The sequence below is a fragment of the Sander vitreus genome, chromosome 3, assembly GCF_031162955.1.
Source record: "Sander vitreus isolate 19-12246 chromosome 3, sanVit1, whole genome shotgun sequence".
Lineage (NCBI taxonomy): Eukaryota > Metazoa > Chordata > Actinopteri > Perciformes > Percidae > Sander > Sander vitreus.
The window spans coordinates 14,085,396-14,108,877 of NC_135857.1; the positions used below are offsets into that span (position 1 = coordinate 14,085,396).

The 23,482-nt window shown below is 41.4% G+C and overlaps 2 protein-coding genes across 5 annotated transcripts; both read left to right on the forward strand.

The window, feature by feature from the left end:
* The first annotated feature begins 575 nt into the window (after positions 1 to 575).
* Positions 576 to 13,361, forward strand: rtn2a (reticulon 2a). 4 transcript variants are annotated; one of them, XM_078243693.1, is made up of 10 exons: positions 576 to 755; positions 1,660 to 1,713; positions 2,129 to 2,716; positions 3,319 to 3,522; positions 8,314 to 8,521; positions 9,086 to 9,224; positions 11,614 to 11,683; positions 11,788 to 11,834; positions 11,939 to 11,997; positions 12,587 to 13,361. In XM_078243693.1, the coding sequence occupies exons 1-10, from the start codon at positions 725 to 727 to the stop codon at positions 12,660 to 12,662; spliced, it is 1,476 nt and encodes a 491-aa protein (XP_078099819.1). In that variant the 5' UTR covers positions 576 to 724; the 3' UTR covers positions 12,663 to 13,361. The 4 variants fall into 4 exon arrangements, with proteins under 4 accessions (XP_078099819.1, XP_078099802.1, XP_078099810.1 ...); XM_078243676.1 differs by having other exon boundaries at positions 3,313 to 3,522; positions 12,587 to 13,360; XM_078243684.1 differs by having other exon boundaries at positions 3,316 to 3,522; positions 12,587 to 13,360.
* Positions 13,362 to 16,570: 3,209 nt separating this feature from the next.
* Positions 16,571 to 22,786, forward strand: rhoub (ras homolog family member Ub). The gene is made up of 3 exons (XM_078246150.1): positions 16,571 to 17,004; positions 18,793 to 18,851; positions 20,569 to 22,786. Exons 1-3 carry the CDS (start codon positions 16,791 to 16,793, stop codon positions 21,022 to 21,024), a joined length of 729 nt encoding a protein of 242 aa, XP_078102276.1. The 5' UTR covers positions 16,571 to 16,790; the 3' UTR covers positions 21,025 to 22,786.
* Positions 22,787 to 23,482: the final 696 nt, after the last annotated feature.

Consider the following 23,482-nt stretch of genomic DNA (forward strand, 5'->3'; position numbering starts at 1 on the left):
CCACACATTTTCCTGCAATTGCTACTCTAACCTTTTTCCATTGATCGTGATCTGTGTGTTTGTAGCAGCAGCAGCAATGACACACTGCTACCCTCTACTTTTCACTATTGCACAGGCCTCACTCCCTATTGTAAAAAATCTTAGATGTGGTTTGTTGTAAAGTTGTGATTTATTTGTGAAACATGAATATTTCTTATGTTAAATTGGAATTTGAAACACTGTATATTACTTAAACATGGCAAAGCTGATAAACCTTACATGCTGCATTTGCGCATCTTTAAATGCATCCTTCTCTGTGTACATGTTTTATGCTAATGTATAACATACATTATTAATGGCTTGTTACTCCTCTTACAGCCTGCCCCTATAGGATCCTGACATGAAATCACATGACGAGGGAGATGAATGGGAGATGACAGACGGACACAGGGGCATACTCTTGCTTCTCTCGCTTTTGCTGTAGCGTACATTACTACAGCTGCAGTCATAACGATGCAAGAGGAAATGACGAGAGCAGGGAGGATGGTGGAGGCAGGCAGGCAGGGCGGGGCTGCTGTGTGAAAGCAACGGGAGGCAGGAGAGTGAGAAAGCGGCTAAACAGACAACCAAGAAACAGAGGGAGGAGGAGGGAGAGAGACAGTATATCCACAGGACGTGAGTGCCGGCAGCAGAGGAGGGAGGGGGGCTTCCAGACTGGATGGGCCCAGCGATGCCTTGATGGAGTATGGGCCAGGTTTTAGGATTCTCCCACTGCCGTGAGTCTGCTTTTGTTCTGCTGTTTGTATCTGTGTTTCTGTGTCGGAGGTCTGCATATCTCACTTTCATTATCTCTCTCTCTCTCTCTATATATATATATATATACTGTATATGTAGATAATTCAGCTCAGCATTTTTTCTTGCTGCCTGCTGTAAGCATCGTATGTGTTAGCTCAGCCTCCTCTCTCCCCTCCCTGCCTACTTTCCATTCCTCTCTCCTACCTTTTAATAAACACATGGCTGAATGAATAGATGCAGTGCAGAGGGAGAACATTTCTGTTGTCTTTGCCTCCCACTGATTTGCAGATGTTTATGTGGTTGTGTACGAGAAGGCTTTGCAGGCAGAAGTTTTGTTCCTCCCTAAAATCTTCTTTTGTGCTTTCACATCTATGTTTTATTTGATATTTTTCTCACAATATTCACCTGATATTCTCTATAATTAACATTAAAGCGCGGAGAAGAGAATGTGCTGCATTCTTTGCTCTGTCTGGGTTGATTTATAAGCTAATGTCATGCTGGCTATCTAATGTTGTGAAGGCCTTTACTGCCGTCAGTTTAGCTCTGTAAGGAAATGAGTCTGTATTCACTCACCTACAGTATGCTACAGTATGAGGAGTGTACGGTTGTCAGTGACTTCTTCAAACACATAATGCAGTTCATTGTTATAACTTTGAAAGATGACTCAAAACAAGGTACTACTGCAGTGTTTGTTGTGGCTTTTATGTTATTTATTTCGCATTAGTACACCTACGTTCAATGTTTTGAGAGGCACATGAGTAAGATGAATGTGGACTGTATGAGTTTACAGCATGTAAAAGCAGCAACAATTTACATTTCTGACAATCTTTTGCTACCACATGTTTACTCGTAGATTTATGTAAAATTGGGTCTGTTTTCTTGCAGAGGAATATGGCTCTGTGGCGTCCACTCCAGACTCGACGCCTCCATGCACCGATGGTACGAAGCAGAAATGTGACACATATTCTGTCTCACAATACTTAAAAAAAAAATAGGAGATCCCTGCTTCCTGAAGCCTTTCTTTTGAACTTGACATTAGAGGAATACATCTGAACATCTCTCACCTGTAAAACACGAGCACGGGTAAACACACAAGTACATTGTGATCACAGCTACATTTTGGAAGGAGAGATGTTAATGCACTTATCAAAGAGGGTTTCATTCACTTTAGATGTCACACCTTTGTTCTCCCAAACATCAAATGATACACCCGGCTGCTTTCATCTGACATATCTATTTATTAAAAGCAAAATCACTCTCCTTGTATGACACTGAACTAATATACGTGCTGTTAGCAAGCTAGCAGCAGTCTCTATAACTGGGGTGAGCACATTTATTTGTTATCTCCATTCAGGCGGAAATGAGGAGTCCGAGATGTGCGAGCTGCAAACGGCCAGGGAGTGGTCTGACGATGAGGATGGGGGAGATGGAGATCCAGATGACGACGAGGGGCTGGCTTCATCCCCATCCATCTGGGGCACGCCGCACCAGAACTCCTTAGAGCTGACTTTCTCTTACATCGCCATCGCCGAGGCTGAAGCAGTGGGAGCCTCACGACACCTCCGTGACCGACGCAGGGGCAGCTCTCGTGGGATTCGCACTCCTTTGATCCGCACGGACACCCTGGAAGCATTGCTGGACTCCCCAGAGTCTCACGTAGACTGGGACCCTCACGCCTCCCTCAGTCGAGAGGAAGAAGCGGAAGCATCAGAAAGGAGAGTGCAGGAGAGGGTGGAGGCGAGTGCAGCCGTGAGGAGGGAGCAGCACAGGCAACCTGAGACTATTACAAACCAGCCCTCTCCCCAAAATCCGGACCCAGAAACTCAGGGGAGAGACGCAGGAATCCAAAGAGAGGAGTCTCCGAGCAGTATGACTCAGATTGCCCAGCGTCCCTCTGCATACTTGTCTTCCCAGCATCAGAGCTCGTCGCAGATATTTCAGGGTGAGAAACAGAAGGAATGTGTGAAGAGGTTGTTTTATTCTGTATAGCGGAAGACCAAAAGATGCAGTGTCTGGGAATGCTCATGGTCCAACACAAAGATGCATGTTTTTTTTCTTTGTTCACCTAGTGATAGCTTCTCAACAAAAAAACTGAACAGGCTATTTGCTCAAGTGACAAGTAATTTAAAGTAGGCTGCAAAGAACAATGGATGATTTACTGTTCTCTACATACAGTACAATTAACAGGATGAATGCACCTCTCACTGGGCTGTCATTGGTTCTGGTTGTCTACATAGTAAAGCATAGTGGGCTTGTCAAATATCTCACAAACTTGTCACCTGATTACATTTAAAAAAAAATAGGCCCTAGTTGCAGGATTGTACTTCATTTTGTATGTTAACGTGTTGTTTAAATGGCTGTTCTCAATGTTGAGGAGTGTCGAGAGGCGTCATCATTTAAACATACCAACAGTTCTGGTTGGGCTCAGTTCATTCCGAAGATTCTTCCCAGATCTAAATCATCCCATAAGCATGTACAGCAAGTCAGTGGTGATGTCATGTCATCATGATGGTGACATCATCTTTTGTTTCCCGGTAGCAGCAGCAGTCTCACAGACCCCTGAGCCAGAATCCCCCGTCACCAGGGAAACCATTTCAGTCAAGCTGCTCACATCTGTGCGACCCAGAGGCCCGGCATCCTCGTCGCCAGCTGCCATTGGTCGAAACTCTCAGGAACAGCTGGTCAGCGATCACTGGTTTTCAGCACTTGACCTATCAGAGGACCTGACTGCATGCACCCACATAGCAGGTACAATATTTCACCTCTGTATCTTTAAATGTTCTCTTTCTTCTGACGACCGTCCGTCCACCTCCCTCCCATCTCTCTGTCTTTGTCTTGTTGCTGAGTGAGATTCTTTCACTCGGCTCGTTAATCAATACTTTAAATAAGGAAAATATCAGATTTCGCTTTCAGCATGGACCTGTGAGAGCAGCAGACAAAGATAGGACCACCCCCTCAGAAGTCCTGCCTGTCCATTGTGTCTCCATAGTAATCCTCTCCTGGGATTTTAAGGAATGATTGGCTAATTGTGGAGAAAGCATTCTTGGCATTGGCTGACATTTTGGACTCGCACACCGCCACCGCTGATGTCGGAGTGTGTCACTGTTTCTCACACACACACACATACACACACACACACACACACACACACACGTCTCTTTCTGTATGTGCGTGTGTGTGTGTCTTTAAATGCAGGTTTGTGGGAGTTTGTTTGGCACTTTAGGAGTGTTTGAGACACAGATTAAGGGAGAAACACAGAGCAAGAGATAACATCCTGTCTTCCAGCTTGATGGCATTTTAAGTGTCAGTCAGAGTAGAGCTCAGTCTTATTTTAGTGGATGAGGGGGGGTTCAGTAAACCCTCAGACCTTCGATGAATGTTTTGTCTGGCTAATGAAAGAGTTTAGGGTGTCATACATGCATCTATTCAAGCATCATATCTCTTCTGGTTTGATTACTTGCTTTAGGGGCTTCATACCAAACCTCAATGTTTTTTTGGCAACAGAACTGTGTCTCTAGCACCGAGTAACTGTCAAATGTCAAAAGCTGGCCAGTTTTAGAAAGCATCTTATTTAGGTATTGAAATTCATGTATCATAGCGGCACTCTTATCAAAACATTCTAATGATACCAAACTCTACTTGTTGGACTATGCTAGGTATTTATGTTTTAAACTAAATCATTTCTGAAGACAAACTGCATTTGAATGTCTTAATGTCTAGGTAAACAGATCAAGTGAGTAAGTCTTGGACAATTTTACAGTGATTCAAATTCAAAACACACTGAAACAAAATGTCAGTTCTGTCCGACTATCAGGCTATTTGTTGCCAAGTCTACACACCTCCTCTTAGTTTTTTTTTACAATGAAACAAACTTTATTTTCTCTATAGAAAAAGTAAAATCATCCCTAGAAAATCAAGCCCCTCAATTATTTATTATCAGTAGTGGTAGCACTGAAAGGTTTGGCTTGGTGACATAACAGAAAATAAACTCTGCTTCTCCTGTTTCAGGTGTTAAATGGCACACGAAAACGAACGTAACTCAATATAACTTTATCTGAGGTCAAAGGAACTCCCTATATTCATTCTGCTTTAGAATGAACTTTTGCGTTAAGGAAAAACATTGAGTGATTTTGAGAGTACTGTGTGATTGTCGTGAATCATCTCTTTATGTGTGAAGCTCTTGGAGTCTGTGAAAGGTGGGCGGTGCTGCGAACAAGATTATTTTGGGCTGTCAGGCCTTTGGACTGCTGAGCGAGCAGGGCCAAAAACAGCTCAGAGGGGCAAGGGGAGAATAGCGGGACAGAGAGTGTGAGGGGAACACTGCAGCGGCAACCAAAATGGCCAGTAAAGGTGAGAACATGCACGTTAAGTGAAAAGAGGATAATTTCAGACACCTATACGATGTTTAGGTATTTGCTTACAGTTGCGATCTGATGGTCAGCTACTGCAAAGAGACGTGTTTGATTTCAGAGAGAAGGCAGAGGAAAGCTATAGATTCAAGTGTGAAGGGGTGGAAACCACTTCTTCAGTCTTTATGTGAGCTGTTTAGCTTTGTGACTTTGGTGTAGTGGTGAAAAGGCCAGCCTATCAGGGGACTAAAGGTGGGAATTGAGCACATTTCTCGCTTCTCTTTGATCATTTCACAAGCAGAGTTTCGGGAGACGTCACTCAGCTAGAGGTGTGTTTGGCTTTTAACTGATGAGCTGTTCAGATGTAGCAGGGTAGTCTCCATATCAGAAGCCCTAATTCAAATTGACAACAGTCATTCAAATGAGTGTAAACTGTCATGTGTGGCATGGTTTTTGGCAGATAGTTAACTTTGCCAGCTGGGTTCTCTTACATTTTAGTGTTTCCTCTTTAGGCGGAAGAGCTGGCACGAGACATTTAACACTGTAGTACTACAGTGTGAAACCCTGTAGCCCATCAGCATTTAGTATTCACCCAGACCATGGTATAAATGATGTTAAATGAGATGGTGTCAGACTGGGTTTACATGAGCCATGGGATTTATGTTGTCATTGGTTAATTGGCTGGTTAATTGGCTAACTGATTAATTGGATTAATAATTTCTCTATGCAATCACTCCCTCAATGCTCATTCATATAAAGGTAACTTAGTCAAACAATTAGTACACTAAGATACATTCTGCTGGTTTGGATTACAGTATTGTGGTACAGAGAGTGTTCTAACTGATTGGAGGTAATTACTACTCACTGAGTTATTCGCTGTATCATCGCATCTACAGATACGATGATACCAAGTAAACTTTAAGTATATTAATGTTCGTACATCAGGTTTAGCTGAAGTTAGAAATTGCAATAAAAAGAAACAGGAAGTCCCCCCCGTTAGGCTACCTAAAGGCTCCAATGTTTATTATATCCAACAATACATAAGTGTTTGAGAATATGAAATGCATGTTTTCACCCACGAGTTGTAGATGATGATGCAGCTTGTGTTAGGTTTAAAGAAATAGTTTGACATTTTGAGGATATACTTATTTGCTTTCTTGCTGAGAGTTAGTTGAGTAGACACTTCTCTCTTCTCTGTGCTTTAAATATGAAGCTGAAATGTAAAATAAATAAACAGTAGTAAAAAGGAACTTTTGGAGAGAGCCAAGCTAGCTGTTTCCCCCTTTTCCCCAACCAAACAATAATGAGAGTGGTATGGATCTTCTCATCTCACTCTCATATTTCCCAAAATGTAAAACTAGTCCTTAAAAATACTCTTTACAGGGCTGCCACTTTAGAAAATGCTCAACCATTACCAGTCCAGGATGTGGGTAGTTCTATTAGAATAATAGGCATTTTCCAAACTATCGGTATCGGCATTTATAATGGCTGATAAATGAATATTTAAAAAATAAAATTGAAACGGACGAAACACCCTTCAACACCCGAGTGTTTGTATAGTTTGTCCACCAGAGGGCACTCTTTGATTTTTGTTATTGTGTTTTTGTTCAAAGGATTTTAAGTTTCATATCTTAAGTTTGTATTTTTATACATTTAATTTATCAGAACTATAATATATGTTGATGTTCCTCTGATCTGTTGTGACAATAAATCAAAACAAGTTTATTTTTAAACTGCATTATCATATTATGTTATCGGCCGATATATCGGAATATCGGATTTTTAAATCACCATATATTTGTATCGATATCGGCCTTAAAAATCCTTTATTGGTCGGTTCAATAGTTCTGTAGTATAGTACAGTGCCCATGTTTTTAAAAATAACATGGTCTTTTATGTGTCCCTTGTTTAGCATAGACATTGTCCATAGATTAGATGCTCTCTCTATTGTTCTCATTAAATCGGTTGCCTACTATGACACCATGTACTGAGTCCATGAATGACAGCAGCATAAACAAACACATTGGACAGGTGTGTTCCAGGGGCATCATGGGTATTAATTGTGTGCAATGATGCTTATAAATAACCCACCTGTTGTCAGTGCACTCTATTCAAAGAGGCCTCCCTTAATTCTAATGCAGGCTTAGCATTTTGCTGAATGACAAGCACACGAGCTATAGTGTTACAACATACCCTGTAATTACACAACTCAGAAACGCTGAAGAAACACTTTTTGTAATGCATCATGGTCATAAGGTTATGTTATGTAACGATATAAAAAGGATCTTCGAAGCCGTGTGTTCTACTGGATATACTGAAGTTGTCCACTCTTCTAAAGCATGACTCTATGCAAGTCTCAGTCTCCAAGGCAGCTGTTGCCGGGTGACAGAGAGGGACACCAACAGGGTGTGGAAAAGAGGCTGCTGACGACCTGATGTCGGTCAGCAGGTGCTGTGAAATGCTGCATTTAAACTCTCCTCAACCGCTTGCTTCCCTCCCTCTTTCATCTGAGGCTAAATTTAGCCCAAGCCAGAGCCTGACGTGTCACCGTAGCTGCTGTGTGTGTGTTCTGTCATGCTGGAGGCTGGAAATCCTTCTCTGCCTCATGTCCCTCGCTTCTGTTTCTCTGGCCTCTCTTCCCCTTCCTATCCCTATCGTCAGAACTACTGTATCTTCCTGCCTCTCTTCCTCTATAGTTCCCACCAAGAGGCCCTCTTGGTGGGCCTAAGGGCTGGAAGCTGAGTGTTGTTGCTCCTCTGTTAAAACCAGGAAGGATGCAGTAACTCACAATTATGTCAGAAAATCTCCGCTTGAGTTTTACAAACCAGCTTGTTTATGATTTGTACACACATATGACTTGAGCATTTCTGTGAGTATTTGGTTCACACGTTTTGGTAATTGATAAAGTACCACCAGTATGTAAATAATTCTCTAGACTGGTTCAGGACATCTGGATCGCTGCAACATTTTCAAAATGTTTATCCATTTTAATTCAATTATTGAAAATCAATCAATCAGTCTATCATGTCTCAGCAGCCACCTGTACATTACCCCCTGGTTTTTCTACTCTATACTTTATTTCTTAATCCTCTCCACTGTTTTACATACTTATATCACTATCATCCTCTCTGATAATTTTCACCTTTCTCTTCCCCTTCCTTTTCCTCCCTCCACTCCCCTTGTCTTTCAGTTATGGACCTGATCTACTGGAAGGACACAGAGCGCACAGGCATGATCCTGACAGGGTTAGTGGTCGGCCTGCTGTCCCTGTTCCAGCTCAGCATCATCACTGTGCTCTCCACCGTCTCCCTGGCTGTCATGTGCTTCACCATCTCAGTGCGCATCTACTACCAAGTCCTCTACATCCTCAACTGGGGCGATGGAGAACATCCCTTCAAGTATGTTGCCGTGCTTTTATTTATTATTTATTTAATTTCTCCTCTTTTTTTTTTTTTCATTCTTTTTCCCCAGTTTTCTAAAAACAATAAGACAAGTGGTCAAGATAGGACAAAAGAAAAATTACACGACACACAGAGGCGGATTAACCCCATTCAGTCACAGTGCATAAATGTTTTCCAAAAGAAGCACCTGAGTTCATTTGGCCACAAGCCTTTCCACTCCAATTTCTATTTCCTGCGTTTTAAAATTCACCTATTGTTCACTGTATATATCCAATAATTAAATATTTAGTGGTTCCCCCAATGATTGTGATTAAGCCTGGTGGTGCCCTCGCCAATTGAAAAGCTTGGGCCTTTTGACCACAGGATACTGACGGGAGTGACTTTCTGCTTGGATTGCAGACAAAAAAGGACATGAATCACTGTGTCAATAAACATCATTACTTGGTAAAAAGTACAGGAAGGATGACGTTTCTGTTTATCGTCAATAGCTGACGATACTATCTTTTTCAGCCTCTTTTTTTCCTTTATCTAATGTCCTCTTCTTGTCTCGTTTTCTTTCAGGTCATACTTGGACCTGGACATCAGTTTCAGTGGAGAGGAAGCTGACCGGTATATGCAGAAAGCCATTGTCATGGCTCTGTCTGCTGTTGACTCTCTGAAGGGACTCTTTTTTGTTGGAAACCTCTTGGAGTCAATCAAGGTGAGAGCAAATTAAGTGTGTGTGTGTGTGTGTGTGTGTGTGTGTGTGTGTGTGTGTGTGTGTGTGTGTGTGTGTGTCCAGAAAGATTTGCTTCACCCTGTCTATAACCGCTTCCCCTCATTAACCAAGACATCAGTTCCCTCTCTGCATTCTTTCATTCATTTTGCTCCATCATCTGTCATCTTCTTTCCTCCATCATCCCAGTGCCCTCCATCACTGGAAATGACCGCATTGTCAGAGCTGACGACTCTGCTCCTAAATTAGAGCAATATCACTGACAGCAACTGTCAGCCCCAATGACATATATTTTTGGTAATCATGTGGAAAGCATTCAGTGCCTTTGGGGGGAGGGGGACTTTTAAAAGGAATTTGTATTGGTACTTACAGCATGAAAAGGAGGCAGTCTCCCTCGCCTTTCTCATCTATGCGTTTTATCCTGCCTTGGGGTATACCTTGCTAGCAGAGCCAAAGCATTATTGTAATGTTTATCAAACTCAGATGTAAATAAATCTGTCAGTATCACTCGCATCACCCGAAGTATGTTGCCACAGTCTTTTTATTCTACGCTCTTTACTTTGTATCAACGGAATGAACAGTAAGCTTTGTTGCATATTGTTTTAGGGTAAGGCTGCAGTTGATAATTTTTATAAAAATGCGTTTCTTTCTTTTGTCAATCATAGAGCTGAGGAGTCTCAAGTATGAATCACTATTCTGTTACTGCACTGCCTATTGCCTAATGTTTTCAGAAACATATTTTAGTGTACTGTTTAGCTGTACATTAGAAATATTTTCCACTTGGTCGGCTGGTTGGCCAGTGCTTGGTTTTAGCTTGACTGTTTCCCAGATAATCTGTCTCATGTGCTACTGTCAGGATATAGTGACAGTTTCAACAAATATGACAAAATGTTTTTTTATCAAAGTTACCAACTGCAGCTTTAAAGCGAGGCAGCTATTGTTCGTAGTATTGCTTGTTCTATCTGTCAAGTCAACAAACTTAACCCCAAATTGGACAAAGGCATTTGCCAAATGTTGTCATAATGCTGAGCATGATCTACAGTATGTATATTTGTTCTAGCACTAACATACATATATTGCTTTTCATTGTTAATGTTTATTGTTAATTGTACATTAACATTGTTAATATTATACTGAAATAAGTAATATAATACACTAAAAAAAATTCAGTTGACAATGCAATTATAAAAATCTTAAAAGCAAACTTTTGCAAAAACAAGAAATCTTCCATAATAAATAAAAATAAATGTGACAAATATAATAAATGTGACCAATTAGGCCAGGTGCTACTATATATAGAGGATTTAATGCGCCCCATTGTTGGTAAGTAAACTTCACAGATGGTATTGGAATTAAAGGAAAAATATTGTATTTGTATTACAATCAAATGAAAAGTCCATATACATTACATTAATGCACATCAAATACCAGCAATCCGTTCAAATCATCCCTAATATAATTATGGCATTTAAGTCATTTACAGCAGCCGTTTGGGACTAGACAGACTTAACACATGACAGTAAATGATGAGTCAGTGCAAGCTGCCAAAATCCCAGGACCTCCCAGTCTCAACCCTGACCTGGCCGGTATGTGACATGACACACAGGAGGAGGTACACAGAGTCACCCGGGATAAGCTGGATTTCCATCTCAGACGGGGGTGTCCTATATCAGGGTAACACTGGATCCCATTCGCAGTACTGTGACACTGTAAGATATAAGGGGAAACACAAATACCCAAAATGGGAGTCTCGTACTTGGAGCTCTTTCCTTTCTTCACCAAGTAGAAAATGATCTCAGAATTGATCATTTTGTAGGGACTTATGCCATACTGCAGCATAATTTACTGCCTCCTGCAGACATGCACACATGGTTAATAGGAGTTTAGTCTATATCCACGACGTTCCACTTCCCGGATTGCGTCAGCAATTCCGCCAGATCACACTGTTTTTGCCCGGATATCAGTTACGTTTTGCTTTCTTTGTGTTGGAATTTTAAACTCCGGTCAATTTATGAGGACTATGGTTAACTGCTCCTCAGATCTCTGCAGGGTAAACCCAGACAGCTAGCTAGACTGTCTGTCCAATCTGAGTATATCACACGACTAAAACAACTTTTGAACGTACACGTTTCACCAAAACAAGTTCCTTCTCGAGGCTATTTAGCAGCTGCACATTTGCTCCGTCCGGCGCTTAGTGCCGCCCATGACGATTGTGATTGGTTTAAAGAAATGCCAATAAACCAGAGCACGTTTTTTCTCCCATCCTGGAATGCTGTGTGGACTAGCCAGTCCCTCCTCCGCAGCGCTGTGAAAGAGGGTCTGGCAAAGTAAAACTGATGGGAGTTAAACTAACTTCTCTTTCTCTTGGTCTTAGTTACTGGTTCTGATGTACCTTGTGACATACCTGGGAGACCTGTGCAATGGCCTTACTCTGCTCATCATCAGTAAGAAACCGATCTCATCGCCAGAAATATGGAATTTACAAGCATAAACTTAAACATACTGCATGGCTGTTCTATTAACTACTCTACTTTTACTTCTTCTCCAGGTGTGATCGCTGTATTTTCGCTGCCACTTTTCTACCAAAAACGCCAGGTAATAACTCTCTTAATGTATTCTTTATACTGCCACTTTGTCAGTTGTCCTTTATTACCATGTCCATAAACATGTATTTTTTCTTTATTTCTGTTATTTGACAGGAGCAGGTGGACATCTTCATTACAAAAATCCAGGCCCACATTGACAACGTCAAGGACACGTGAGTATGGCGCCATCTTCTGGCAAAATGTTGCAGTCAACTGGTATTTTGCTACTGAGGCATTTTGTGACAAACTGATGTTAAGGGTCCGTCCCAAATGTACCCACACTTGGTATTTATGTTTCTGGAAGCTGCCAACAGTGTTGTTGTGCCTCTGACTGAAAGCTTGTGCGTGCACTTATCAGAGGGGCACGCTTGATTAATGAAGACATCCTGTCACTCAAACAAAAACATGGCTCAGTGGAGCTCAGATGCTTTGTTTGGGTTTATTTCATTTTCCCCATAATAAACAATTAAGTAGCATTACAATTACAATCAAATGACAGTGAGAAATAACATTCAGAAGCTGGGAGCAATAATCAACACTATGAATAATGTTAATAAGGTAACTAAATCAGTCTAAAAGAACATAGGTTTACTGTACATAAAAGAGACATGATATCATGTGCAAAATAAAATTGTTAGAAAGGTGATTTGGAACATGGTCACTACAATGGCCACTACAAGTCCTAACCATTAAATACTGTAATAATAATAATAATTGTCGACCTGCACAAGTCCTAACTACTCGTCTATTTATCTTCCACAGCTTCCACAGACTTGCCCATGGTGGTGGCCCTCCTCCTGACCCAACTCCCGGTGGTGCCAAACCCAAAACCCAGTAAACACTGATGGACAAGAATTTAAAGAAAAAGCTCCCACTCAGATGTCTTACTCAGCAGTCTGTGCTCAGATCTCCAGAGAACACAGCTCCAGAGACTGGGGAAGGGAGGTTACTTAAACGGACAATGATGAGGATCATGCATGGTACTTTATACTCTAACTGTATCTAAGTTATGGGGGGTGGAGGTTGGGGTTTGGGTTAAAACCTAATCAAGGTGACTCTTGCTGCTGACGTCAGAGATGGAAAGATTCGATGACACAGCTTGTCGTATGTGACCATCCTTGGAAATATTCACTGTTTTTAATATGTAATATCTGACTCAAAAAGTGTCTTAGATGGTTGAGAGTTGTAGTCTAAATCAGGTATAAGACCAGAAATGGGAAGTTCCCACACCGACAGCTACTTACCTGAGAAAGTCAGTTGTTAAGGTGAAACACAGGGGTCATCATCATTCATGGCAGCATAAAACTGGCAATTAAAGATGCATGTGTCGGCACATGTACTTTTTCTGAATGCATATTCATTCTCCTGACTGTTTGTTTGTGTGTGTGTGTGTGTGTGTGTGTGTGTGTGTGTGTGTGTGTGTGTGTGTGTGTGTGAGAGATTCCATGGCATCCAGCTTTCTGAAATGAAAATGTTACCTACAAGCAATTAAAGTCACATCTCTTCTTTATTTTCCAAAATGTTCTGTTTCTTCTCACCTGCACAGGCATTCACTTTTTCACACACTCATTCATTTCAGTTTTTTTATTTTTATCGTGGCCATATTTTCTCATGTTACTTCCTTCATTCATTGCTTACACTACTGGGAAGTTGTAACATAATATTTAAAGAGATTATTCTGCTACAAGTCCAATAATTAGGATGTATCATGAAGGAAGGGAATCACTCAGCAAGCATCAGAAGTGTCTGCGTTGATTTTAGCATCGGATAGACCGATAATACAAAAAGCTCTAAGATTTCAGATATCCTCTCTGAGCTTTTAATATGATTCTATCCAGCCTTGTGAATGTGGGAGTGAAATACAGCAGGTGCCTTTCTAACTGCAGGTTATAGTGCTAATCTGATTTCACATCACTTACAACTGCTGAAAACTGCTTACAGCGACTTCTCCCAAAACAAACCACTTCTCATCATCTGACCGTTGCCTTCCTTAGAATGGTGTTTTGGACATGTATGATACTTGTGTGATGTGCACCATGACAAGTTATTTTAATTGTAAGTAGATCCATTTTAGGAATAATTAAAAAAAAAATCAGGATACTCTGTGGCTCCACATTTCCCCATTAGCAGTTTGCTTTTAAAGCTCTAACCACAATGTCTGTTTTTATGCCTTATTATTGCATAATATACAATGTGAATGTGTGTTATGTTAACAGACATGATCCAAAAATCTCAAATATGATGGCCCGTTAGCCTTAGACATCATGTGCTGCTTAGTATTGGACCTACAGTAGTCGCACACACACTGGCCTCCTGTAGCAGTTTTCTGTATTATTACAAATTAAGTATTTCTGTCTTGGATTTCTTCAGCAAAGAGAATGAAGATCACAGTGTAATTAAAGGTGCACTATGCGTTCCTGCATGGTTTCAGCGCAATTTCATTTTTGTCTCAAATCATAGGCATCTGTCCTTGATCCGCTAGCTGCCTGCCCCCTGAATACCCTGTGAAAAAGCCCGGTCTCGGGAGACAACACAGGGGTCTTAAACGTCAAACAAACACTAGAGGCACAGGATAGGCACCAAAATACAACAAACACGTTCCAGCCAATCACAGACAAGATGGTTGGGGGAGGGGGTTAGTGACAGTCAGTTAAGGGCGTTATACAGTAGCCGCAGCCCAGCTGATGCGTGCAAATGTGACGTCATGGAATTGCCGTAACTATTTATACCCGCGCTGGTGGTCTCGACAATAGTTGCAGTCTTCTCCTGAACAGAGGTGGCGCTAATGAGCAAAGGCTACCAACGTTGCTATTTCTATGGACTAGAAGAAGAAGAAAAAGGTAAACAACGCCAGAACTGGCAGCAGCATTGACATCAATGCTTCGATTTGATTCGATGACCTACTTTGTCGGATCAAGCCTTTCATTCGCCATAAAAGAACTCATCTTAACCCAGTAAGTTTACAAGAGAGACTTGCAGTCACTCTGAGAGTCCTGGCATCCGGTTGCCCAGGAGCTCATTCATGCTTCCTGTTTCCGCTTTGTCACGCGCCGCTGAAAAAAAGAGTGGTGCGCGACCTGTGCTCGCACGCTATAAAAATAAAAAACTTGGCTGCAGCTACTGTAAAACACACATTAGTCATGACAGTTATGGAAACGTGGGGGGGAGGGGCGTGCTTGCTCTGTTTTGTTTTGAATTTACTTGGAACGTCAACAGAAGTAACGTCATGCAGGAACACAGAGTGCACCTTTAAAGGCACTCATTTACTTTTCTACCCACACATCTTGGCATATACAAAAAAGGACCATTCACTGAAATCTGTCTTGTCAAACTATTAAACAATTCGTAGAACTGTCTCACTAAGTCTAGACTACCAGATGCTTGTTTTTTTTATATTTGCAGTGTAGATGAAAGATAAATCAAAACAGGAAAGTAACTTTAGTTCATTTAAAATCAGTCCGAATCAGCCATATGCATTATAGTAGTACAATGATTATTTTGTATTCTTGAAAATAACGAGTTTTAATCTTGGAAAAATAAACCCTCTGAAAAAGATAAAACCAAGTGTATAGTGTGACTTTTTCAGATAGATACAGTACACGGATAGATAGATAGATAGATAGATAGATAGATAGATAGATAGATAGATGGATAGATGTTTAATATGTTAGAGACTGGACAGAAAGAACACAAATAACCTCATAATTATCTAACCAGTGGAAATGAATTCCAAACATTAAAGGTAAAGGGAGGTTTACATCATCAGGTTGATGTTGAACACAGGCCTCACATTTATACAAATTGTACTGTACGTGTACCCCAGAGATGTCTTCATATACCGGTGCATTTAGATACATTTTGTCACACCAGAAACTGTACATTTGCCAAAGGGATATTCAGCCTGTTCTCATGAACCATATGAACACTATGCTCCACTTGCCCTGTGAGTGAGTGAATGTATTTCATGTCGGTTTCTGTTTGCTCTGGCACCCAACCACAAGGGGGCGACACAAGTCAAGACATTACTTTTGTTACATTTTTCCAAGTGTCCAGTGTGTCTGACCGCTTGGAACTAGGAAACTGGATCACTTCAGTCACTGGACAGATTGGAAAACTATTCAATCAGAGGGAGAGTTACCTTTGAATTTGTGTATTTCTTATACAAATATCCCTTGAATGAGCTATATTTTGGTCCTGTGCATTCTCCAGTTGTTTGTGGCCACTGGTTGACTCCACTGGCTACAACTTGAAATAGGTCAGTTGGTCTGAGTAGGTTTGAAATTTCAGCACTTGATGTATCATGTTCGAAATGGACATCAAGGTTGTCCTCTTCTCACTGGTGAGGACAAGTATGGACTTGCCCACACAGGTTTAAACTCAATGAGCTCATGGCAACTTCACAGTTAGTTGGCCCAAAAAAATGACACAGTTGGTTGTGCTGTGCAGTAGATTAACTGATATAAAATTTAATGAAATTAAAAAAAATATATATATATATATATATATATATATATATATATATATATATATATATACAAATTGATGGGTTTTTTATTCCAATTTCCCCAAAGAGCCCAGTATGAGTATTTTATATGCTATTATTATTATTATTATTATTATTGTTTTTTTTAATAATCAACTTTTTCTTTTATAGGCCCACAGACTTCTCTGTTCAGCCCTGCGCTGTTGGGAGGTGAAGTGGGTGGGATTAGTCAAATCAATCTGAAGATATAACCCCTTAGACCCGCCCTGTTTGTTGTAAACCCTCAGAGTTCCAGGCTGTAGTCCTGATGCTGATCTGCCACGGTAGATTTGGCAGCGCGCAGGACACCAGGAGAGGTTTTTACGAATCCAGCTCGTGATTATAAGCAATTGGCAAACCCGTAGTAGAGAAGGAATCCTGTTCTCATGGTGGGTTCTTTATCTGCCCCGTTGAGGAGAGCGCGGTGAAGTGCTGGTTGATTGAATGACACCCCCAGTCAACATGGATTACGGACGGATGGCCCCTCCGGTACCCCCGCACAATCCCGTACCAACCCGGCCAGGGCAAGCGCAAGAGCGGCTGCTGAAGTGCGTCCTGCTCGGTGACGGAGCGGTGGGCAAAACTAGTCTGGTGGTCAGCTACACAACTAATGGCTACCCAACCAAATACGTCCCTACTGCATTTGATGACTTCTCAGGTAAAATCCAGTTATTGCCTTTTCAGATTCTTTACAATCTGGCTTGGGAAATAAGGAATACCACCCCTCATTTTCCTGGATTAGAGGTTAACAAAGACCCTGCTAGATTTGCAAAGTAAAAATATGATTGTATAACTACTAAAACTAATTAGTGAATTTAGATTGGAGCCTAGGGTCACATTTTATTGAATGAAACTTTAATGACATTTGGAGTTAGTCAATTCGTTTCCACCTGCCTGACCATCTCACTCATTTTCACTGAACTCTTTAGCTTTGAGAGCACCCGTCCACTCTGCCATGTTACTCTATGATCATGATGTTATGATATGTCTTTACTATTATCTGCCTTCTATTGGTGTTAATGCACATGAGTTATCCTCCCTGAACATCCTTCAAAGGGGAAACTTGTTTTAAACTGATCAGTGTCGGCATGAAATAATACACCTGTGACCTGTTGATCACTTTCATGATCACATCTTCAGACAGTCCCTCCTAGCCCTTCTTCAGACACTTCGAAACCTCACTCTGTCAGATGTATATATTTCTATCAGCTATTATTGTCACTGCATGAGTATGGTAGTATTGATAAATTAAAAAATCACACATGAACAGATTTGTTGTGCTTATTTAGAAATAAGGAATTAATACTGGACATTGTGTCCTGTAAACTTAATCATTTTAATTTGCCATTAATCTTTGTTAATTTTCTGATATTACACTGATGAGCAGTAAGACTAACAACTTGGCCAACACACATCCCATAAAACACTCGCTGAGAACACACACCACCCTCATAGAGTGCTGGCTCAACCCTCCCATACAGAACAGGTTCAGGGATTTTGGATTGCACAACTCTGCCTATTGTTGTCAGCCTTGACCCGCGAGCCCTCTCCTCTATACTGGAATGGGCACATCTGTTGCAGTAGCTCAGAGGCAGATATTGTCTTTCGCCTTGGCCTGACAGAGATTGATTGTTCAGTTGGGGTCCTTAATGGTGATGTCATTTCTCGGTGCCCTGGAATCGGAGCATCCTCTTGAAAGCTGACTTCTGAGCAGTTAGATAATGCCACAGGTGGCAGAGACACAGAGGAGCAGGAGGCTAGGAGAGGGGACAATAAGTGGGAGTTTTGGTCCAGAAAATCATAGGAGTATCATATGTCAGGGATAAGGAAATTATTACACAATGGCAGCTCCCTCTCACTTTTCTTTCTTTCTCTCCTCCCGCTCTGTCTCCTTGTTTTTGTAATGCCATGATGTCCTACTACATGAATAGTTCCAGCAAACTCTTTGATCAGGTGGTATGACCGACCACACGCTCCAGGCGTATTGTAAATGTTTCCATGTGCCTGCTGCTCTGCACTTTGCGCATTCTTCTGAAAAGAATAAATGGCCCTAGAATGAAACTGTAAAATGACTCATCCACTCTTCCAATCTGGAAATGAGGCCTATTGGAAGAAAGTCACTGAACAAACCCCCTATTACACAACCTTGGAATGGCCTCTTTGAAAACACAACAGAGAACAAAGCTCAAAGAGTGGTCCAAGCGACAGTAAAGTGTTATGGTTTCAACAGTAACTGGCAGAGTGGGTGGGCGAGACAGAGCAGGCCGTCTGTGAGCGGAGCAGGGGGTCTTTGTGTTTTCAACTGGCAGGCTTTTGTTTATGCCAGAATAATCGTGTGTGTGTGTGTGTGTGTGTGCGCACACGCACACGTGCATGTCAGATGGGGGCTTTATAGTCTACACAGCTGTGACTTATTGTCTCTGTCTCTCTGTTTCTGTGTCCACAGCTGTGGTTCAGGTGGATGGAAACCCGGTTAGGCTACAGTTGTGTGACACTGCAGGACAGGTGAGTTTTTTTTTTTTCGTTCACACAAACACGTATTGCATTACATGTGTGGCACCCTCTGGATCACAGCATATGCCCTGGTCTTATTAATACATCCATGTGCATGCCTTTCAACCTTTGCTACACATAAATGTCACATTTTAGCCATGCTAGTGGCGTGGCTCTGCAGATGGTAATGTAAATTGGTCGGCCGGTCCACCACATTGGTTCAGATTGAAATATGTCAACAACAATGGATTCCCATGAAATTGGCGCAAAAAATCTAATAGTTTCATTAGTTTTACTGTTTTTGTGGTCTGCCCATGTTGCCTTTATTCACATATGCCTCTTGCCTGCTATTTCAGGTAGCTCATCTGTATAGAAATATATAAAATCCCTGGGCTCTGCTGTCAATCTTCATCATTGTTCTATAGAATAGGTACATCTCATTGTGGTGAAGTGACAGGGTGCTGAAAGAAAGTGGAAAGCCTGCAGGTTTAGATAGGAGTTGATGATGAAAAAACATTTTTTTTCTCTGTCTCTGCTGTGAAGGACACGGTGGTACAGGGAGCTTGCCAGGCAAACGTTATTGACTCATTATTATGTTGGTACTTAACAGCAGTCTTATAAAGAACAAGTTGTGAAAGAGTGTTTTATTTCCCTGCAGCATGGGTGGTTGTTTCATAATCCAACTCAAAGGAACCCTGCCCTGGGAGCAGCATATTTGACATTTACAAACCTTGCGAGGGCACTGCCAGTTCTACACACAATCAAAGACATTGACGTTGAACAAGCCCATCCAATACATGTAAAACCTCACAGCATGTTGCAAGCTGCACACAGTGTTAAAACTGTGCACACACATGCAGACACGTTCGGGCAAATACGTGCAGATAAAAGTTGGCAAATACTTATTATAGGCCCACTTGTGCAATTTCATAAGAAGAGAGAGAGAGAGAGAGAGAGAGACCAAACAGAAAGACAGAAATGTCTAGAGAAAAAGCATAACAACTGCTGCCAAAACTGATAAACAAAGTTTATCTCTCCTTACTCAGAGATGTTGATGTCTGTACGTTCTGCAGATGGACCTACGTCACCAGACTGCAAAACTTGTGTGGGAATCTCACAAGTTGATAAGTGTCCACTGCAGTAATTGAGCTTTGCATGTTAACTGTTTAAATTTACTGATTGTTTGTGCAGATTTGGCTGTGTTTTAAAATCACAAGGAGCCGGAGCACAGAGCATTGTTTAGGCAAGGAGGGATTAGGAGATTTGTGCTGGAAAGGAGAGGGTAAAGGGAAAGAAGGTGAGGTTTGTGTCAAGTTTCTGCCAACCTTAATCTGTGTACTCAAGGGTGCCGGAGGCCCTTGTTAGTCTAAGCTGTGTGACTCCAAAGTGTTAATTTAAGAGATTTACTGTAGATGATATAAATGAGTGGCAGGGCTTGTGTATACTTCGTATTAGCACAATATAAACACTATTTAGTTTTTTTATTGAATGGTTATTAGCACAATTCCTTTTCCTGTGATGTTGTAGAAGTCAAGTGTGTTGACCAGTAAAGCGATTACTAAAAGTGCATTAGTGTGTAGTCAGTCTGGGTGAGAAGTGAAGGGAAACGGAGTCATCACGGAGTAAAGATTCAGAGCTAAATGCAATAAAATGTAAGATTAATTTGCCTGGTATTTATAAATTATGGACTTCCCCACATTGCTAACTTATCTGTTTCTGTCTCCATTAGGATGAGTTTGACAAACTCCGCCACTTCTGCTACAGCCGGACTGACGCCTTGCTGCTCTGCTTCAGCGTGGTCAGCCCAGCCTCCTTCCAAAACGTCTGGGAGAAGTGGGTTCCCGAAATCCGCCGCCGCTGCCCCCTCACGCCCATCCTCCTCGTGGGCACACAGTGCGACCTGCGGCAGGACGTCAAAGTGCTGATTGAGCTGGCGAGGCGGAGGGAGAGGCCGGTGCTGGAGGAAGACGCCAGGGCGCTGTCGGAAAAAATTGGGGCAGTGACGTACGTTGAGTGCTCGGCGCTGACACAAAAGAATCTAAAGGAGGTGTTTGATGCGGCCATTGCCGTTGGGCTGAGGCAGTCTGACAGGAGAGTGAGGCGGGAGAGGAAGGTCCGCAGCACAGCCGATAAGATGAAGATGCTCTCCAAGTCCTGGTGGAAGAAGTATGTGTGTGTCCAGTAGGGAGGGAGGAGACGATTTCCCCTGTGACTGATGATAAAACTGGAACTGCTGACTTGTTGGTGGGGCCTGATTTGGATGTAAGAACCTGTTTTGTTTTTTACATTCACCTGGACGACCCCAGATTTAGTAGCCAAAATGACTTTAATTCAGTGGAGCAATAGCTCAACAGAGGCGGAGTGTGCCTGCCTGAGCTGTAGAGTTGTTGCAGAATACATCCCTTTGTTGATGCCTAAAAGACCACTGTCTGCTCCTCAGAGCCAGTCTGAACTGTTAAATATGACTGTGACCAGCATTGAACCAAAAATAATGGAGCTAATAAAGTTTATTGGCACATGGACTGCATATCATACTGGACGTGTCCAAAGGAAACGTGAGCTAAGGTGTTGATGTTCTGTACTAAAAGTATACTCCTCCTATGTGTCTGATTTGATGCCCTTCTTTAACAAAGTATATTGTTTTCGGTGTTCTACACTGTAATTCAGCCCCCAACACTTCTGATAGATGTATTTAACTGAAATCAAAACATGAAGGTAATGTAAACTAGCTTAAATACCCAATCAAAGATGCAATAATTCTACTGTTGAGAGCCAAAGCCAGTCCTGCACCTTGTTTCCTAAATCAAAAGCAACTCCAGTGACAACTTGTTAAGAGTCAGACGTGTAACTGATCACATTTATTTCAACTCGCTCTCTTTTGAATTACCATTAAATGTACATGAGTATACATTCTTTTTAAATCTATGAGTTCTTGGGGAGTGTTGTTGTCCAGCCATCCAGTTCTGTTTAAACTGCAAGTTGTGTAGGGATTTCTCTTCACCAGCTTGTGTCTGTGCCACGTTTTAAAGAGTTGCTACAGCTGTCACACTGTTAGTCGACCACATAGTTAGAGGTCTGTTAGCTCCTTCCCAATATACACCTACTGCAGTAGATTGATGCCACCAAATATTAAGTAATCCGAATGCTTGTTAATGTTGATTATCCAACCTGTACTGGATAACACATGCCTGCCGTTCAGCTTCACCTCAAGTGAAAAGTTAGTTTTCAGAACTTTACTGTTACAAGGTTGCAGCAGTAAGTTGGGTGGTGCCACTGTACATTGCACTTATCACACACAGTCCAAACACATCACTGAAGTCTCGCCATGCAATGGCCTTTGGAGCATTGGTGTGCATTAGATATAGAGCAGGTAAATGCATCTGTAGTGCTTGAGATGCAGGTTTACTCAGTGTCACTGAAACAGAAGTAGCTGAGCTGCATGTTTCCTGCACTACCACCGGTTTGGATGATCACAAGGTCTTTCTTTGTCATTGCATTCAGGGCCTTAAACAGATAATAATCTGTCTTTCTGGGTCAGTATATTGGAGTTCTCTCTCCTCTTTTGAAATTATACAGTAAATGAGGTGAAATCACCAAAGAGACTGATTCTATGTTTTGCTTCTTATTTTTCAGAAGCCTGTCATTCAGCTCTGTATATTTATCTGTTCCTTTTGGGCCAATTAACTGATCAGCAGCAATACAGAGCAGATGTATGAAATATTGTATGCCATTATGTATGTTACATAGTAATCATTTATGATGTTTGTAATGTCATCAGGATACATCTGTGTGTACATACAGTATATAAGTGACTCAGTCATTGGCTGTGCTGTCCAACTCTAAATGGTACTTAACAGAATGAGTGTTTCTGTTGCTGTCTGATTTTTGGCATGAGAGTAGTTTGTTGAGCTGTATGTGCGGAACAAAATAAAATGTGAAATATTTAACCTGTTTATACCATTGACTCTTCCATTGGACATATGTTATCTCAGCTGTCGCACTGAAGAGACGTGACGATAAGAGTGGAGGAGTGTTTGTTACACGCTTGCTTTCTAAAGTCAAAGGTTATTAAAGTATGAATAGGTGTTAAGACAGATCTCATGTGTTTTGTATGTGCTTCAAAAGGAAATTTATCTATACAGAAAATTACCAAAAAGAAAGAGGGATCTGGTCTAAATACAGATGTTTCCAACCAAAATGTAGGTCAGTTGGCTATTGCCAAAAGTGTACAGTACATGCAGCCTTACATACTTTTACAAGTCTTAAGTGGAACAAAAACACATTGTGAATTAGAAATGCACTACTAGTTTGAGGGTGACGTCCAAATTCATTCAATATTTAGTTTCATTTGACAATATGAATATAAAGGAGGATTTTAAATCTAACACAACTAGAAAAATGTTAAGGATGGTCAACACGTACTTTTCTGGACCTTTTTAAAGATAAAATATTCACTATATAGTCCAATATATAGCGGGCTCGCTAGAATTATTATACCCTATATAGTTGACTCATATCCTATAATGAACAATGAAATTTGCTGTACAATTGATGGCCACTATTAACTATGAGCTAAACATGCATTGCTAAGACAGAATAAAAAGTTTGGTATCCAGTTGAAAACTGCTGGATATGTAATGACC

Bases quoted from the DNA above. Each gene is read 5' to 3' on its own strand.
- rhoub (XM_078246150.1), top strand. From the start codon at position 16,791: ATGACACCCCCAGTCAACATGGATTACGGACGGATGGCCCCTCCGGTA. The intron at 17,005-18,792 runs GTAAAATCCAGT...CTGTGTCCACAG, and splicing joins TGCATTTGATGACTTCTCAG to CTGTGGTTCAGGTGGATGGA. The intron at 18,852-20,568 runs GTGAGTTTTTTT...TGTCTCCATTAG, and splicing joins TGTGTGACACTGCAGGACAG to GATGAGTTTGACAAACTCCG.
- rtn2a (XM_078243676.1), top strand. From the start codon at position 725: ATGGGCCAGGTTTTAGGATTCTCCCACTGCC. The intron at 756-1,659 runs GTGAGTCTGCTT...GTTTTCTTGCAG, and splicing joins TTTAGGATTCTCCCACTGCC to AGGAATATGGCTCTGTGGCG. The intron at 9,225-11,613 runs GTGAGAGCAAAT...TCTTGGTCTTAG, and splicing joins ACCTCTTGGAGTCAATCAAG to TTACTGGTTCTGATGTACCT.